This window comes from Salvelinus namaycush, chromosome 36 (genome assembly GCF_016432855.1).
Source record: "Salvelinus namaycush isolate Seneca chromosome 36, SaNama_1.0, whole genome shotgun sequence".
Classification (NCBI taxonomy): Eukaryota; Metazoa; Chordata; class Actinopteri; order Salmoniformes; family Salmonidae; genus Salvelinus; species Salvelinus namaycush.
This window is the reverse complement of record NC_052342.1, coordinates 8306026-8325970: the sequence shown is the minus strand read 5'-3', so window position 1 is coordinate 8325970 and position 19945 is coordinate 8306026. Positions and strand designations below refer to the sequence as shown.

The 19945-nt window shown below is 40.7% G+C and overlaps 2 protein-coding genes across 9 annotated transcripts; one reads left to right on the top strand and one right to left on the bottom strand.

Annotated features, from left to right (window-relative positions):
- Positions 1 to 1533: 1533 nt before the first annotated feature.
- LOC120030172 (G protein pathway suppressor 2-like) lies at positions 1534 to 9261 on the top strand. Of its 3 annotated transcripts, none has more exons than XM_038975510.1 (10): positions 1534 to 1613; positions 1951 to 2068; positions 2213 to 2322; positions 3240 to 3352; positions 3764 to 3843; positions 4043 to 4122; positions 4412 to 4586; positions 7990 to 8150; positions 8355 to 8450; positions 8845 to 9261. In XM_038975510.1, exons 2-10 carry the CDS (start codon positions 1975 to 1977, stop codon positions 8923 to 8925), a joined length of 990 nt encoding a protein of 329 aa, XP_038831438.1. In that variant the 5' UTR covers positions 1534 to 1613; positions 1951 to 1974; the 3' UTR covers positions 8926 to 9261. The 3 variants fall into 3 exon arrangements, with proteins under 3 accessions (XP_038831438.1, XP_038831436.1, XP_038831437.1); XM_038975508.1 differs by having other exon boundaries at positions 4382 to 4586; XM_038975509.1 differs by lacking the exon at positions 1534 to 1613 and having other exon boundaries at positions 1757 to 2068; positions 4382 to 4586.
- On the bottom strand, positions 9258 to 19692 carry LOC120030174 (eukaryotic translation initiation factor 5A-1). Of its 6 annotated transcripts, none has more exons than XM_038975515.1 (6): positions 19476 to 19692; positions 16968 to 17140; positions 16704 to 16808; positions 15529 to 15660; positions 14054 to 14126; positions 9258 to 10846 (listed from the first exon to the last, which is right to left on the bottom strand). In XM_038975515.1, exons 2-5 carry the CDS (start codon positions 17133 to 17135, stop codon positions 14064 to 14066), a joined length of 468 nt encoding a protein of 155 aa, XP_038831443.1. In that variant the 5' UTR covers positions 17136 to 17140; positions 19476 to 19692; the 3' UTR covers positions 9258 to 10846; positions 14054 to 14063. The 6 variants fall into 6 exon arrangements, with proteins under 6 accessions (XP_038831443.1, XP_038831444.1, XP_038831440.1 ...); XM_038975516.1 differs by having other exon boundaries at positions 16968 to 17137; XM_038975512.1 differs by having other exon boundaries at positions 19323 to 19691.
- Positions 19693 to 19945: the final 253 nt, after the last annotated feature.

Sequence of the window (19945 nt, the reverse complement as noted above, 5' to 3'; positions counted from 1 at the left end):
ACCACAGGGTTCAATTCTCGGGCCGACTCTTTTCTCTGTATATATCAATGATGTCGCTCTTGCTGCTGGTGATTCTCTGATCTACCTCTACGCAGATGACACCATTCTGTATACATCTGGCCCTTCTTTGGACACTGTGTTAACAAACCTCCAAACGAGCTTCAATGCCATACAACACTCCTTCTGTGGCATCCAACTGCTCTTAAACGCTAGTAAAACTAAATGCATGAAATGCTCTTCAACTGATCGCTGCCGTCACCCGCCTGCCCGACTAGCATCACTACTCTGGACGGTTCTGACTTAGAATATGTGGACAACTACAAATGCCTAGGTGTCTGGTTAGACTGTAAACTCTCCTTCAAGACTCATATTAAGCATCTCCAATCCAAAATTAAATCTAGAATCGGCTTACAATTTCGCAACAAAGCCTCCTTCACTCAAGCTGCCAAACATACCCTCGTAAAACTGACTATCCTACCGATCCTCGACTTCGGCGATGTCATTTACAAAATAGCCTCCAACACTCTACTCAGCAAACTGGATGTAGTCTATCACAGTGCCATCCGTTTTGTCACCAAAGCCCCATATACCACCCACCACTGCGACCTGTATGCTCTCGTCGGCTGGCCCTCGCTACATATTCGTCGCCAGACCCACTGGCTCCAGGTCATCTAGAAGTCTTTGCTAGGTAAAGCTCCGCCTTATCTCAGCTCACTGGTCACCATAACAACACCCAACCGTAGCACGCGCTCCAGCAGGTATATCTCACTGGTCATCCCCAAAGCCAACACCTCTTTGGCCGCCTTTCCTCCCAGGTCTCTGCTGCCAATGACTGGAACGAATTGCAAAAATCGCTGAAGTTGGAGACTTATATCTCCCTCACTAACTTTAAGCATCAGTTATCTGAGCAGCTTACCGATCGCTGCAGCTGTACACAGCCCATCTGTAAATAGCCCATCCAACTACCTACCTCATCACCATATTGTTTTTATTGACTTTTTTTTCTCTTTTGCACACCAGTATCTATACTTGCACATCATCATCTGCACATCTATCACTCCAGTGTTCATTTGCTAAATTGTAATTACTTTGTTACTATGGCCTATTTATTGCCTTACCTCCTTACTCCATTTACAAACACTGTATATAGATTTTTCTATTGTGTTATTGACTGTACTTTTGTTTATCCCATGTGTAACTCTGTGTTGTTGTTTTTTGTCGCACTGCTTTGCTTTATCTTGGCCAGGTCGCAGTTGTAAATGAGAACTTGTTCTCAACTGGCCTACCTGGTTAAATAAAGGTGAAATAAAAAAAGTGTAGTTATTGGAGGTGCATCTTGGTCAGTTTAGCTCAGAACATGCAGCCCTAGTCAATCCGCCACCTAATCCTGTATAATGAGCGGGCCGGCCGTGAACTTCAGTCATTCCAAATAATATCATCTGTTCAAGGTCTGGGCCACGTGCTAATTAGAAACCACAACTCCCACGGTTCCCCTGAAGTCAAAACAGGAAGCTCCATTTCACACCGGAAGTATATTGGTTGGGGTTAACCATGATTAAATTTTTTAAAATTTACAATACATACTAGAAGTCAGTGTTTTTCACAGAAAAACGGTAATTTTCCGCTTTATAATTCTGCAAAACAACCAAACTCCAATCGGAGACTCATAAAGCAACGGAAGTCTGTTTACAATTTAACGCCTGCTGGCCGCTCTTCATTGAGTTAGCAATTCTAGTTACCAACTAGCATATCCAGATTAAATGCAACGTTAGCTAGCTGATGGTGAATTCATGCAATTAACTATAGCTATGATTATGTATTTCTATTATCAACAAAGTAAATGTTTTTAGAAAACAACATTTTCAGTTCCTAGCTGGTAATTGTCACTTTTTTATTGCTGCATGTACCTAGCTACTATTCAACATATTTTCTCCATTCTGCTGCATTCAGCTGGCCCCTCCACTGCCTGTCACCATGCCTGCTCTGCTGGACAGACCGAAGCTGTCCAACGCTATGGCCAGAGCCCTCCACAAACACATAATGAGAGAAAGGGAGCGTAAAAGGCAAGGTGAGATATCACAAGGCTTGGCTTGACTACTGCATTCCTCACCAACCGTAACTAGAAGCCTGATTTGCTTCCACAAGTATCTTGTTGGAATTGGTGCACATTTCTCATTGTTCTCAAGGTGATTTATTTTCTTCCTAATCTCAGAGGAGGAAGAGGTGGACAAGATGATGGAGCAGAAGATGAAAGAGGAAGAAGAGCGAAAGAGAACAAAAGAGATAGAGGAGAGGATGTCCTTGGAGGAGACCAAAGAACAGGTCAGAGAAAGTCAGAACAACATACAAACAAACAAAAATGTATCACTAGTCACTTTAAACAATGCCACTTAATATAATGTTTACATACCCTACATTACGCATCTCATATGTATATACTGTACTCTATACCACCTACTGCATCTTGCCATCTTTATGTAATACATGTATCACTAGCCACTTTAAACAATGCCACTTAATATAATGTTTACATACCCTACATTACTCATCTCATATGTATATACTGTACTCTATACCACCTACTGCACCTTGCCATCTTTATGTAATACATGTATCACTAGCCACTTTAAACAATGCCACTTAATATAATGTTTACATACCCTACATTACGCATCTCATATGTATATACTGTACTCTATACCACCTACTGCATCTTGCCATCTTTATGTAATACATGTATCACTAGCCACTTTAAACAATGCCACTTAATATAATGTTTACATACCCTACATTACTCATCTCATATGTATATACTGTACTCTATACCACCTACTGCACCTTGCCATCTTTATGTAATACATGTATCACTAGCCACTTTAAACAATGCCACTTAATATAATGTTTACATACCCTACATTACTCATCTCATATGTATATACTGTACTCGATACCATCTACTGCATCTTGCCTATGCCGTTCTGTACCATCACTCATTCATATATCTTTATGTACATATTCTTCATCCCTTTACACTTGTCACTTGTCATAAGGTAGCTGTTGTGAAATTGTTAGGTTAGATTACTGGTTGGTTATTACTGCATTGTCGGAACTAGAAGCACAAGCATTTCGCTACACTCACATTAACATCTGCTAACCATGTGTATGTGACAAATAAATTTGATTTGAGAAATAACTTGTTCACCTTAACCCTCTCTTCCCCTCCCTCTTCCTCCTCACAGGTGATGAAGATGGGGGAGAAGCTGCAGGGACTACAGGAGGAGAAGCATCAGCTCTTCCTCCAGCTGAAGAAGGTCCTGCACGAGGAGGAGAAGAGACGCAGGAAGGAGCAGAGGTGAGAGGAATTGAGCCTCTATGACTCCTCAGGTGCATCTCAATAGTCTTAAGTGGCTTCCTTTCCTTGTCTTCTTTCCTTAATATTTACCGACATGGAAACAGCTTAGGTGAAAACAGTTTGTATGCCTGGATGTGTCTAGAAATGTGCTTTCACCGGTCAAGCGTCCTTAACATAGTGTCCTTTTTTGTTTTTGTTTTAAAGGCTCTTTAAATCCCATGTATTACTATTGTTATTATTATAACGTTAATGTAGGTGTAGAAAAGGTCAAGGATCCACTTTAGATTATTGAAATACAATCCTCCCAGTTTGGATTAGGAATGTGATTGTAGTAAGGCCATAGATATCAGGATTTGCTGATTGTTTGAGTTCTCCTGTCAGATATCTCACCTGTTTTTACCTCTCCTGCAGTGACATCACAACACTGACGTCAGCCAGCTATCAGCCCAGTCTAACCATGCACACAGGACAGCATCTCCTTAACATTGAATGTAAGGTTGAGCCGACATCTGTTCATAAATGCAATCTCCTATCAATTACATAATAATCATAATAATATGGTCATCTACCAGACCTTTTGATTTTCAATATATGTGGCACATTGTTTCTCTCCACAAATGTCTTCAGACACCTGTCACTTCACTATACTCCTCCCTCATCCCTTTTTTTGTTCTCTCTTCCCTCTGTCAGGCAGTCCAGTCAGTCACAACAGGGCCGGGAGTCTGATGTCGGAGCGCAGTAAGCAGTTGTTTCCAACACCGGTCAACCCGGTGAGTGGCAACTGGCAAGCCCTCAGCATGTGTAATATCCTTTCTAACCATTTGAGAGCTTTCTATGAAGCACACTTTTCACTTGTGTCTGAGGAGCAATATGGTCAATAAAAGGAATTCCAGACATCACTATTCGGCCCAAGCTGGAATCAAATTCTTAACTCTGTAGTTCCAAACACCACGCCCCTACCCACTGAGCCATAGAAAATGTCAATGATGCCAACAGACGCATAACCCGTGCTCTGTGTGATTTGCTTAGAGTGACCGTTTCACTCTCCTCGCTCCACAGGGCCGTCACTACCAGAACCAGGCTGGGTTCAGTGCGGGCCCGGCTGAACACGGACAGTTTGGGGGTAGTCAGTCGGTCCACGAGAGCTACGGCGTGGCCCAGACACAACACCCCTCCACCTACGCCCCCGGCCCCTCTGTACCCGTCAGCTTCGCCAGCAGCTCCCAGATCAGAGGTAGGATGAGTGTGGCTGGGATTTTTTAGTGTGGGATTTTCATTTGAGATTTTCATTTTCAGACCTGATTTGCTAGTTTTTAATTTAGTTTTAGTTGTATAAAATATTTTGTCTTTGTTTTAGTGTAAGGGAGAAAACACATTTGTGGGAGGCTAGGAGCCATTTGTGTTGAATAGTTTGTGCAGATATTGCCAGTGGGGGGTTGTAATACTTCAGGTGATGGGTCAGGTTATAGGTTAGGTTTGAAATATAAAGGAAATCTCAATGTGACTTGGTTTTGAAAGGAATAGCACTGAAGCTGGTGCAAAAAATATGGTGGAAGGAAACTGAACATAATTCATGATGGTTTTTATTTGATTTAGTTTTGGAGTGAAATATAATAATTTCAGTATAGTTTTAGTTTTTCAAATGGGTTTGTTAATTGTTTTATTTCAGTTTACGAAATAGATTTTTCATGATTAGTTTTAGTTTACTATAATAACCTTGGTGTGCGCATGCGTAAGAGGGATTTATAGCATCCTAACAGGTTTACTGTTTCCTTAAACTATTCATGTCCATAACGGACATTTTTTAATAGGGGAGAGTGGGATAGGTTCGGTCACTTTTCACATTCCGCATCACTCCGTCAAGGGAAATAAAGTATTCTTTCTAATGAAGATATCTATACTGAAAAAATATATAAACGCAACATTTAAAATGTTCTCAGATTTTTCTGAGTTACAGTTCATATGAAGAAATCAGTCAAAATGAAATAAATTCATTAGGCCCTAATTTATGGATTTCACATGACTGGGATTATCAGATATGCATCTGTTGGTCACAGATACCTTAAAAAAAATGTGGCCTCACAATGGGCCTCAGGATCTTGTCACCGTAATTTTGTGCATTCAAATTGCCATTGATAAAATGCAATTGTGTTTGTTGTCCGTAGCTTATGCCTGCCCATACCATAACCCCACCGCCACTATGGGGCACTATGTTCACAACGTTGACATCAGAAAACCGATCGCCCACACATCGCCATACACATGGTCTGCGGTTGTGAGGCCGGTTTGATATAGTGCCAAATTCTCTAAAACGACGTTGGAGGAAGCTTATGGTAGAGAAATGAACATTAAATTCTCTGGCAACAGCTCTGGTGGACATTCCTGCAGTCAGCATGCCAATTGCCCACTCCCTCAAATCTTGAGACATATGTGGTATAATGTTGTGACAACTGCAAATTTTAGAGTAGCCTTATATTGTCCCCAGCACAAGGTGCACCTGTGTAATGATCATGCTGTTTAATCACCTTCCAAATATGCAACACCTGTCAGGTAGATGTCTAGGATATTTTATTTCAGCTCATGAAACATGGGACCAACACTTTACATGTTGTTTTATATTTTTGTTCTGTATACATATATTTCAGAATGTTGTGTATCCCTGGAAATAATCAGAATTAATGTAAACATTACAGTTTTGAAAACATAGCTGTACAAAAAAAGTGGTCTCTTGGCACAACTTATGGGGTAAATTGAGCCGTGGGACAGGGAAAAGTTAAGCCACCTACAAATGTCTGTACTGAATTAAATATTACAACTACCTTTTTAAAACCATGTCTATCTTTTATATACAGTGTATTACAGTGCATTCAGAAAGTATTCATACCCCTTGACTTATTCCACATGTTGTGTTACAGCCTGAATTCATGTTTAGAAATTTTGGTAATTGTATTGAAAATGTAATACAGAAATATACTATTTACATAAGTATTCACAACCCTTTGTCAATACTTTGTAGAAGCACGTTTGGCAGAGATTACAGCTGTGAGTCATTCTGGGTAAGTCTCTAAAAGCTTTCCACACCTGGATGGTGCAACATTTGCCCATTATTCTTTTCAAAATTCTTCAAATTCTGTCAAATTGGTTGTTGATCATTGCTAGACAACCATTTTCAAGTCTTACCATAGATTTTCAAGAAGATTTCATTCAAAACTCTAGCTCGGCCACTCAGGAACATTCACTCTCTTCTTGGTAAGCAATTTCAGTGTAGATTTTTCCTTGTGTTTTAGGTTATTGTCCTGCTGAAAGGTGAATTAATCTCCCAGTGTCTGGTGGAAAGCAGACTGAACCAGGTTTTCCTCTAGGATTTTGCCTGTGCTTAGCTCCATTCTGTTTCTTTTTTTATTCTGAAAACTCAGCAGTCCTTAATGATTACAAGCATAGCCATAATATGATGCAGCCACCACTATTCTTGAAATTATGGAGAGTGGTACTCAGTAATGTGTTATATTGGATTTGTCCCTAACGTAACACTTTCAGGACAAAAACTGTATTACTTTGCCCCATTTTTTTTTTTGCGGTACTACTTTAGTGCCTTGTTGCAAACAGGATGCATGTTTTGGAATATTTGAATTCTGTGCAGGATTCCTTCTTTTCACGCTGTCAATTAGGTTAGTATTCTGGAGTAACTACAATGTTGTTGATCCGTCCTCAGTTTCCTATCACAGCCATTAAACTCTGTTTTAGTCACCATTGGCCACATGATGAAATCCCTGAGGGTTTTCCTTCCTCTCCGGCAACTGCTTTAGGAAGGATGCATCTGTCTTTGTAGTGACTGGGTGTATTGATACACCATCCAAAGTGTAATTAATAACTTTACAGTTTTCAAAGGGATATTCAATGTCTACTTTTAAATAGATTTTTACCCAGCTAGCAATAGGTGCCCTTCTTTGCGAGGCATTGGAAAACGTCCCTGGTCTTTGTGGTTGAATCAGTGTTTGAAATTCACCGCTCGACTGAGGGACCTTAGAGGTAATTGTATGTGTGGGGTACAGAGATGAGGTAGTCATTAAAAAAATAATGTTAAACACTATTATTGCACACAGTGAGTCCATACAGCTTATTTTGTGACTTGTTAAGCACAATTTTACTCCTGAACTTATTTAGGCTTTCCCTAACAAAGAGGTGGATTCCTATTATTTCTCCTTTTCATTTTTTATTAATTTGTTAAAAACAATTCTAAAAAACGTAATTCCTATGACAAAAACAATCTGAATGTAATCTATAACACAGCAAAATGTGGAAAAAGTTAAGGGTTGTGAATACTTGCTGAAGGCCCTATATGTGATTTTAAACAATTGAATTCTTAAATGTATAAAAGAAAATGGCATATGCTGATCATTGAGAAAATTTGTACAAATAATTCTAAGCACAACTTTGATTGACAGTGGAGGTATGATAGATGACGTCAATGTGGCCTGTCTAGACACTTGTACTAACTATGTTGACACAATTTCATGAGTTTACACCAAACAGAATTTGTTCTGTGGCACGTGTTGATATTGTACTAAATATAGTACAAGGATGTGAATGGGTTAATACCTTAATACCCAATCTGATTGTTTCTGTCTCCTGCCTAGGTGTGTCTGCATTCCAGGCAATGCAGTACCTCCCTCATCAGCAGCCAGGCTATGCTGTTCACAGTCACTTCACGTCCCAGCCTGGATTCATCCCTGGTGCTGGAATACCCCTTCAGAAGCAGTTGGAACATGCCAACCAACAGTCTGGCTTCACTGATGCGGTAAGACCACTGGTCAGACAGATAGGGGGGAAGATGGACTTTCAAGACGTGCATATTATATAAGGTTGAGTTCTCTATTCAACCAATACACTTTGTTGTGAATCTGTTTTAATGTTTAAGTGCTTAGTGCACAAATGTCCATTCAAATCGGAGTCCTCACTCTTACCTCTTGTCCTTCCCTAAACTCCTCTTGTGTTCTTCCAGGGTGCTCTGAGACCCATGCACCCCCAAGCCCTCCATACGTCCGCTGCTGGCCTGCTCCCCACTCCCTCCATGGCTGTCCAGATCCCCACTCCCAAGGTACACCTCATTACCCCCTCCCTACCCCGCATCTTACTGTTACTGCCCACTGTTGATCTATCACCCCCATCAGAAATATGAGTGCCTCAGAAAGAGGTTATTGTGAAAAAGTTGGTTATTGCTTTACTCGTGCTCTCTATTAAAGCATAGATTGAAAAGTGATTTGTATTTTTGTTTTCTTGCACAATTTGTCCAAGCTCTCATAGCCAAAGCCAGAGGAAAACCAGTGTGAATCTTGAGTATGAAATAATCTTAACAGTGAACGCAAACATCTTTTTAATGTGTCAACTATAATATTCAATTAAAATTATTACTTGGTCATTTAAAATATGCATGGTTTAGCTTAAAGTTCTTAACTGTTGCTTGATAACATTTCATTGGCGCCCCTTTCCAGAGCTCTCCCCAAGCGGCTCCCCGCCACGCTTTCCTCCCCCTCACCCAGAGTGGACAGAGAATCTATCACCACAGCAAGTAACCATGGTTACCTCCCCAAACTACCTTTACCAGGAGTTCTTATCGTTGAGATTTCATAGGCTTCTAGAAGATTGGAATGATGGGACAATAAACTTGGATTTTGATGGTTGATTGTAAAGCCCAAACCTACAGGCTTGACTTTGTAGTAATATTTCTTGTATAGTTTATTTTATTAGTGCTGTATTACTTTAGTTTTAGAGGCCTAGGTGTTCTAGGAAACCATTTTCTCCACTGTGAAACTGTATAGTGTTATACTTTGTCAATTTTATTGTGTGTTTGGATGTATTACCTCAACTATTATGTCCGCAAAATAAATAAATAAAGCACACACCATTTCTAACAATTTGTGTCTTCTTTAATTCGTTTGGGGGCAGGGAGACATTCTGCACAGTTTGGACTTCTTTGTGGATGCAAAAACCAAATGCCATAACTTTTTCTCATTCATGAGTTTGTACAAAGTAATAATGGGTCAAAAACTTGGTGCTTCTCTCTATAGGTGACCCAGTGTGTCTACTAGCTAGCTACCTGCCCTGTTGGCAGCCCCTGTCAATAAGGCCTTTGCCCAGGCGTTGAGGGTAATGGAAGATAAGAGGCCGATTGCGCAAAGAAAGGACTTAGTCTTGTGCACAGTCTCGATCAGATATCTGAAAGACTGAACTGAAACACTGGAATTGGTATGCGAGTTTCATTTCTCCCAAATGCTACTGTGTGACACTTGTTCAACTCCTACTCAAAGAAGTGGCTCCAGATTCCCAAAACACTTACGTAAGAAGCTTCTTAAGAAAAAAATTCCTCTATCTTAAGATTTTATGATTTTCCTATAAACTTCTCATATCTTGTTAGAATCTTCTTCAATTGGTTGCCTATCAACAAACATGTCTCTAGCAAAGGCAATCATATTTTCTACTGAGATTACTGTTCTAGTATGTTCTTGGGTTTAAAATAATCAATACTGAAACTTTCAGATGAAGTTTGAGTGAATTAAACATGTTCAATTGCTTTCATGAGCTTATTCTCTCACTGCCCTGAGTTCAAGACAAGGGTTTAGCTATCTTGGAATTAGGAACAAATCCCTAAACTTTATTTTCAAGAATCAAATTTCTTCTTAACTTCTTACTTAAGGAGAAACATAAGAAATAGCGCAAGTACATTTCCAATAACCTTTTTGAGGAATAGCAACTGTGTTTAACTTTCATAAGTCTATAGTTAAGGAAAGAATGGCTGTTAAGACATTTCTTCTTAAGAAGGTTTTGTGAATCTGGGCCTTGATCCTGGCACGTAAATCATTACACTTTTTTTAACAGACAGGTTTAGGTGCTATACGTTACACAAAATATTGAACAAGACAGAAGGGGCTCATTCAGAAGGGCGGATCGCTCGAAAAGTCAGATAGAAATGTAACGTATAGACCTGACACAATCTCCATGTTCTAGAACTGGCACCATTTTCAATGATGTATGCTATATTTCTATTGTAACATTCCAAGCACAGTGCTCCCGCTGAATGAGCTCCTAAACAGAACAGCATCCATCACTCATACATAGAGTTGAAGAAGCCCTTGATGAATCGGAAAAATTTACAAAACAGACAATTGTGAGATTTTCACCCCTCCTCCCTTGACTAGGTACAGTAGTTACTTACGCCCTGCCCTCAATTTGTTTGTGAGAAAACACTTCTTTCTCCATTCTACCTTCTCTCTCCGTTTCATCTGTACAGATGTTGACCTGTGTGTGTGTGTGTGGAGAGAATGTTTAATCTGTTTTGCCATTTCCAATTATTTATTGAATTGCGTTCCTAATTTAACCCAGAGAAGGGCGAGAATGTACAGTGAGAGGGAGAGATTACAAAAACAAAAGTGGGAGAATAGCATTGACGTGGCCTTATTCCCTCCCTTTTCCAGGTCCAGTGCATCTTGTTAACTCCTGAAAGAGAGTGGGGAGGACAAGGAAAGTACAGGGGTAGGATAGGTAGAAAAGGGGGGAAAAGAAAACGGAGGATGAAGTGATTGAGGAAGAGACACGTAGGGATAGGAAGGAGAGACGGGAAGAAAGAAAAAAAGTGGACAGTATAATTTAGTGTGCATCAATACAAAACAGTTCACAAGTGCATTGAGGTACATACAGTATGAACTCCGAACATTCAACAAATACAAAGATCCTTTCACATACTATCAAAATACAGTAACCCACCACACATTTAACAACCTTGACCTCACATAGTTCACATTTCATATACAGTGAGTTCCAAAAGTATTGGGACAGTGACACATTTGTTGTTTTGGCTCTATACTCCAGCACTTTGGATTTGAGATGATACAATTACTATGTTAAAGTGCAGACTGTCAGCTTTGATTTGAGGGTATTTTCATCCATATTGGGTGAACCGTTTATAAATGACAGCTTTTTGTATTTCGTCCCCTCCCCCCCATTTTAGTATTGGGACAAATTCCTACGTGCAATGATTAATTACATCAAGTTGTGACTACAAACTTGTTTGGTGCATTTGTTGTATGTTTTGGTTGTATTTCAGATTATTTTGTGCACAATAGAAATGAATGGTAAATAATGTATTGTGTCATTTTTGGAGTCACTTTAATTGTAACTAAGAATAGAATATGATTCTAAACACTTTTACATTAATGTGGATGCTACCATGATTACGGATAATCCTGAATGAATCGTGAATAATGATGACTGAGAAAGTTAGAGACATAAAAATGCTAACCTCCCCTGTTATTGTAATGGTGTGAGGTTAGAATGTCTTGGTGGTATGATATTTGTGCACCTAGCTTTCTCCATCATTAATCATTATGCATCCAACAAGTTTGTAGAGTCACAAGCTTTATGTAATCATTGGGCGCTAAGAATATGGAGCCAAATACTAAACTTTTGACCACTTTAATACACACAAGTGAATTTGTCCCAATACTTTTGGTCCCCTAAAATGGAGGGGGGACTATGTACAAAAAGTGTTGTAATTTCTAAACGGTCCACCTGATATCAAAGAAAATACCCTCAAAATTAAAGCGGACAGTCTGCACTTTAACCTCATAGTCATTATCATTTCAGAGCCAAAACAACCAAAAATGTGTCACTGTCCCAATACTTTTGGAGCTCACTGTAAATACACCATTACATTCACACAAATACATCAAGCATTGGAATCTATATAAAAACAACTCTTTATATATACATGTGCTCATACATAAATACTGTAAATAAATAACAACATATGTAAGCAAGTAATAAGTGCATAAGGGGTAGGCAAGTCCATTGCTGTAACAGTACTGTACCGTTCACAGATTTCATATAATATACAGTGCATTCGGAAAGTATTCAGACCCTTGACTTTTCCCACATTTTGTTACGTTACAGCCTTATTGTAAAATGTATTAAATAGTCCCCCCCTCATCAATCTACTCACAATACCCCATAATGACAAAGCAAAAACTGTTGTTTTTTTTTAGAAATGTTAGCAAATTTATAATTTTTTTAAAAATGAAATATTACAGAAACAAGATTCTCTGGTCTGATGAAACCAAGATTGAACTCTTTGGACTGAATGCCAAGCGTCACATCTGGAGGAAACCTGGTACCATCCCTACGGTGAAGCATGGTGGTGGCAGCATCATGCTGTGGGGATGTTTTTCAGCGGCAGGGACTGGAAGACTAGTCAGGATCGAGGGAAAGATGAACGGAGCAAAGTACAGAGAGATCCTTGATGAAAACCTGCTCCAGAGCGCTCAGGACCTCAGACAGGGGCGAAGGTTCATCTTCCAACAGGACAACGACCCTAAGCACATAGCCAAGGCAACGCAGGAGTGTCTATCGGACAAGTCTCTGAATGTCCTTGAGTGGCCCAGCCAGAGCCCGGACTTGAACCCGATCGATCTCTGGAGACCTGAAAAGAGCTGTGCAGCAAAGCTCCCCATCCAATCTGACAGAGCTTGAGAGGATCTGCAGGGAAGAATTAGAGAAACTCCCCAAATACAAATGTGCCAAGTTTGTAGCGTCATACCTAAGAAGACTCGGGGCTGTAATCGCTGCCAAAGGGGCTTCAACAAAGTACTGAGTAAAGACTTATGTAAATGTGATATTTCAGTTTTCTTTTGTATTATATTTGCAAACATTTCTAAAAACCAGTTTTTGCTTTGTCATTATGGGGTTTTGTGTAAATTGATGAGGAAAAAAACCATTTAATCCATTTCAGAATAAGGCTGTAAAGGTAACAAAATGTGGAAAAAGTCAAGGGGTCTGAATACTTTCCGAATGCACTGTACATGGAAAAACAAGACATCCCCAGTATATTGTATAGTACTCTTAAACAATTCCCTTGTTTCAACATGTTTTTCAAAACAGACATATACTGTAGTGCGAATGAAGACTACAACCAGGTAAACCAACAGTAACATTTCAAACACAGGAGGCTGCTGAGGGGAGGACGGTTCATAATAATGGCACATGGTCCATGTGTTTGATGCCATTCCATTTGCTCCGTTCCAGACATTATTATGTATTTGATACCATTCCACCTATTCCACTCCAGCCTTTCCCACGAGCCAGTCCTCCACCAACTAAGATGCCACCAACCTCCTGTGATTTAAAACAAATATATAAGTAGCCTGGGGGACCAGCCAAAGTGTTCCAGTACGTCCTTAGGCAAAGTAAAACATGTACCTAACCTTGGCTGATAAAAAAGACATACAAATAAATAAGATACATTCAAAAAGACCTTGATCAACATTAACCATAACTCCTGTTGTGCCAACATCTCTGTAGTTCAAGGTCTTGAATAGAGATGTTCTCCAAAAAGCAGTCTTGGAGTTGCCTTCCCCTTGGTCCATAGACATACAGTGTTATGTACGTGTAACCTGGCAATGCACGTGCATGTTAAAAAGTGTCTTGTGGCATTACACACACACACACACACACACACACACACACACACACACACACACACACACACACACACACACACACACACACACACACACACACACACACACACACACACACACACACACACACACACACACACACACCTCACATGTCCAGGCACTTTTGTCACAGGCAGTGTGTGAATGAGGTGACATGTAGTTCAGTTGGGATACAGAAAGCCTCTGCATTTACCTGCAGTGTCTTATTTAGCCATGGCCTTGATGGCAACTGCAGCCTCCTCATTCATCGCAGACAGAACAGTGATCTGGGAAACAAACAAAAATACATTTATTTTAATTATAAGAACAACTTTGCTGGTGTAGTAGAAGTAAACTAGCTGTGTCTATCTTAGGCTGTGACATCATCCCTTTCCCTGAGACTTGAAGCAATTGTTACCCCCAAACCAGTGGAGACTGCTGAGGGGAGGACGGCTCCTAATAATGGCTGGAACAGAGCAAATGGAATGGCATGTTTTTGATACCATTCCACCTATTTCGCTCCAATCATTACCACGAGCCTGTCCTCCCCAATTAAGGTGCCACCAACCTTCTGTGCCCCAAACCATAACACTTTGCAGAGTGCTGCTGAGAGCATGGTATCGATTCCCAGTAGGGATTGGTATGTGCTACATACTGTACAGTCTTACTCCCAAATTCCATGTATCCCTAGTCCTGCCAGTCTTCATTGATAAGTGAGGTTATTTGTGTACTCTGCTAGTTTTAACTGTTCGTGACAGGGACATTCAATTCCCAGAAGTAATGTAAGTATACAGGTTCAATATGACTATAGCAGCTATAATACGTATGGAATCAGTGGTGGAAAAAGTACTCAATTGTCATACTTCAGTATAAGTAAAGATACCTTAATGGAAAATGACTTAAGTGAAAGTCACCCAGTAAAAATACTACTTGAGTAAAAGTCTTAAAGTGTTTGGTTTTAAATATACTAAAGTATCAAAAGTAAATGTAATTTCTCAAATATAATTAAGTATCAAAAGTTTAAGTAAAAAAAAATATATATTTCAAATTCTTTATAATAAGCAAACCAGGTGGCACAATTTTCGTGTTTTTAAATTTACGGATAGCCAGGGACACACTTCAACACTCATTTACAAACAAAGCATTTGTGTTTGGTGAGTCCACCAGATCAGAGGCAGTAGAAATGACCAGGGATGTTCTCTTCATTGGTGTGCGAATTGGACCATTTTCCTGTTCTGCTAAGCATTCAAAATGTAACGAGTACTTTTGGGTGTCAAGGAAAATGTATGGAGTAAAAAGTACAATATTTTCATAAGGAATGTAGTAAAGTAAAAGTGATCAAAAATATGAATAGTAAAGTACAGATAGCCCCCAAAAATACTTAAGTAGTACTTTAAAGTATTTTTACTTAAGTACTTTACCCCGTTGTATGGAATTTCCACCAAACACACTGGGTAAATGGATCAGAAGAGGAAAGGAAAACATGAATCAGATATGTCTACCTACACAACTGCTTATGTAGAGGAGGTACAAAGGACTGAATAAGGACAATAAAATCTCTGGACTTTAGGAAAAGTGCTACTCCCATGCAACACTGTGTCTTACAAAACCGTAACGCTTAATAGCAACGTAGGCAATTTCTTGTCGAGGGAGAATCATAGAAGAAGTAGGATGAGGAACACCACTGACCAGAATCTCCTCTCCAGCATCGTACTTGGTTTCGATTTCTTTGCCCATGTCTCCTTCTGGCATCTTCAGGTCCTCTCTCACTTCACCGCTGTCCTGGAGCAGAGACAAGTAACCATCCGTGATACCAATCAACTGCAGGAGGAAGAGAGGAGGGAGGGAAAGGAGGATGACAGAAAAGACAGAGACGTGTGAAAAATACTCTCTATTAATTGCTGCCCCTTTTGTGATTGCCCTGTCAATCAATCAATCAATTCGAGCTCCTGTGTGCCCTCCAATCAACTGACTGTCATGTCCACCCACAGTGCCAGAGTCTCCCGCCCGAAAGAGGATAAAAATGAACACAGGAGAAAAAACACCTACCCACTTGAGGTTCCCTATCCGGCTCTAAGGACCATGAAAAAGTTTGGAACTTGTGCTGGTGTAGGTGAAAGGCATTCCATCCCGGAGTTTTACTAGACACACCACTGTGATTACATTCACCTACAAACTCCATTATGTGTTCCTCCACCCTCATCGACTTTTCCTCATGGCTTAAACAGCACTGGATTGGTACAGGAAAAATACTAATGTCTCCACAGCCTATTAATAGACTATAGCAGGGTTTCCCACCTGGCGGCCCGCGGGATGAATTTGGCCTGTGGGTGGTTTTATTTGGCCCCCCAAGTTTTCTGAGCAAAAACATAACATCTCGAATTTTCATTGTTGGACATAAAAGACTGTAAAAACACCAGTAAATCAGCTCCAAATTATTACATTTTTGGAAATCTGTTCCTAAGTATTTCCACACAGGCAATTTGCCGACTACAAACGATTGGTATTCATGTTCCGGCCCCCCGATCATCCGCTCAAGATAAAATCAGCCCGCGGGTGACTCTAGTTGATGAACCCTGAACCCTGTTCCACCATACTGCTGACACCTAGTCAATCCTCACAGATCTTCCAGTGTGAGTCAACAAGGGCAGAGGCAGCGGATTGAGTCAGGGAATTACAAATAGGGACTCAGAATGCACAAGGGACATCTATTACCAGTGACGTGGCCATTTAGTTTGAGAGTGAGTGTTACCTAATTGGCCATCTCACTCAAACCAGCAATACCTCTTTCTCTCTACTTCTCCTTCTCTCCCTCCGTCCTTTCTGTCCTCCTCACTGCTTTGGCCGTTCCAATGTCCTCTCACCTGGTAGTCTAGTCTCTTGATGTTGGGTACGTCCATGTTGTGGGTGGAGGGACAGATATCCTCATACTTCTTTCCGTTGAAGATGTCGATACCAACCATGTGGACCTGCCCATAAAGAAAACACAAACTGTTCAAGGGAGTTGTAGACACAATACATACAGACTCAGAAACAAGGGCAAGATAGTATGATGTCAGCCACTCTTTCATGTCTGCACACCAGCCAGGGCTATAAAAATGGTTACAGTCAAATCGGGCACAACTGACCTTAGCGTGGCCGTGTTTGCCGGTCTTGGACGTGGACATCTCCACGATTTTGCAGGGTCGTCCCTTCAGCACCACGAAGCCGTTCTTGCGCAGGGCCGAGCACTGCTGGGGGAAGGTGGCGGATGCCCCGGCATCGCCTGTCTGGAAGTCAACGTCTGCGTCTGCCATACCTGCTGCCGAGGCAATGATGTCACAGGGGGGAGGGGGAATGTGGAACGAGGTTTAAAAAAAAAAGGAAAAAAAGATTGCCTTTCATGACATAACACTCGCACTTGACTTTTCCCTCCCCCTACTAGCACTGACTCTGCTGATAGCTACTTTATTGAGGAAAAATGAACTTACTATGACTGACATATGTGGTTGTCCAACCTAGCTATCTTAAGATGAATGCACTAACTGTAAGTCGCTCTGGCTAAGAGCGTCTGCTAAATGACTAAATGTAAATATAAAATGTTAATGAGGACTAAGAACTGGTTAATGACACCGCTGGTAATGACATCACTGGTAATGACACCACTCAGATACTGAGGAGTCCTGGGATTGGGGGAAGGGGGTCCAATTACTCCAAGTGGTCTACTTACCTCTAACTCCATTCTAATACATATTAGTTATGGCTTATGCTTGGGAAACTAGCTATTTGCTGATACATCTACAATAGATGTTGAAAAGGTTTTGCTAAAGAATAAATAAAAAGGGAGTGTATTCCTGTATTCCTATTTCTAGCAATAAACACATTATTGAGCAATAGAAAAAGTATGGCCTACTGCACTTGGTATGGTGTTACACTGTTTGCAGTGTAATGAAGGGTGCAGTAGGCATACACTGTCTCCTACTGTGAATTTTCAAGAATAATTTGAAATGTGTCCAAATGACCACACTCCAGTGGAGTACTTGCATATTTTACTTAATAACGTTAAGAAATGCAACATTATTAATTGAATACAAAATTAATAAAGAGCTGGTTCACTGACATTAGGAGAAAGAAAAATATCATATCGAGCTAAATAAAGTAACGAGATAGGGCACCTGTTAACTGGACCAGTCAGCCATTGCCTACTCACTATGAGCAATGGGATATAACAGTTTTCTGAAAAATGTATAGGCCTTCTCTATGCTACTTTTGTGCAATTGACACAAACATTGGAACATTTTCAAATATTGGACTATGGAAACAAGTATATTATTTGCTGAGTATGTGAGTGACTATATATCGCGGCGGAGGAATGCACGCGATTCAAGGAAAGGCCCCATGCCTGGCCAAAAGCAATGCACGCGTGCGTCAGCCTTGGTTATAATGTCAAGAATATTATAACGGTCAACTTGCTGTTCTTGGTTATAACGTCAAGAATATTATAACGGTCAACTTGCTGTTCTTAGTTATAATGTCAAGAATATTATAACGGTCAACTCGCTGTTAGAATAATGGCAAAGTTATTGGTGGAAAGTTATATCCATTCAACAGAAAGAGCTACAAAAGTATTGCATCATATAGCATATTCTAATTAATTTACTGTGATTTAATTCGGTCTGCAGCCATAGCCTTGGCCTACTGGGAAACGACACTGATTATACTGGTAGAGGCTTAACCACGGCGCTTGACACACACAAGGCCAATTTGAGACTATCGGCTGCACGTAAACACACATTCATAATAAGGATATGTTAATTTATATATTAGCAACAGACAAACTGTCGCTGCCACATTTTTATAACACGCGTGTCTTCTCCGCAGTGTTGGAGTCTAGCGCGGCCTAGTGCGCACAAAACGTGAACCGGCTGTCAGTGACGGCATCGCTGCATGCATGCGCACTGCTTGGGGGCTGAGGCCCACTAACTAATATGGGGGCTCCGCTCCAGTCGAGAGGCAAGTGTAACATTGTTGCATGAACCACACAAGGAGAAATCTTGGTCTTGATACACTGAAAAGGCTACGTCGCACGTTGCTGATAGGAATATAGGCTACTTGAGTAAAATTACTAAGCTAATGCGCATGATAAGGCTACGGCGAGCATAGCGGTAGGTTTGAGTTTCGGTCCCAAGTTATTTTGGTCAATCTCTATGTGTAAAATCGTCCCACCGAAGATATGCATGACATTATACATTTGATTGGCTGATAGGTAACGGAAACTTTATCAGTGAGCATTGAGCAAGGGCAATTTAACAGCCTATCAAACTTAATAGCCTACAATACAATGTTGTTTTATTGGTAGGCTATCATTTCATAATGCTCACAAGTGAGCAGCTATGTAGAATGAAAATAACGTGACAGCTATGAGCAGACGAGCATAGGCAATGTTAGTCTCACGCAAAATCACGCCCGTTATATTCACGTTATGATAAGTAGGCTTAACTTACCCGGTGAACTAACGTTTCCACAATTTGTTTACTCTGTTCGCTTTACAAAACTGTCAAACCTTTCCACTTTTTATGTCTTCCTTTTTCTCTCTTCGTCCGTAGCTACCGTTGTCTGGTTGGTGTCTACCGCCGCGATGCCTCTGTCTGTCGTACCTTATCTCCTAAAATCAGCTCTCTTCTTCTCTCATTCCAGTCGCTTCCACTATCCTCCTATTTTGTCCTGCGGCTCCGTCAAAATCGTTATCGTTGGGGGAGGGGGGGGGGGCATACGCTTGGGTCAGCCGCCAGCCTAAAAAGAGTGGGAACCTTAAACCCACACTGTCCGTAGCCTAGCACTCTCCACCTTTCGCTCACTCCCTCACCCAGCCTTTCCAAATACCTATGAAATGAACCTAGGCAATATTGTGCTTAGTGCGCAGGCGTGGTCACCCTCAATTCTCAGATTCTAGAACAGGGAGGGGGCGCAATCACGGGAACATCGAATGGAACCTCTCATTCACTAAGCATGGGGCCTCTCTCATTCATTCTAAGGACCGTTATTTTGAGAATAAGGATATGGGCGCTTTTACGCACCATGTAAGCACTCTCGGATAATGACCGAAGCCTCAATAGAAATTAATCCC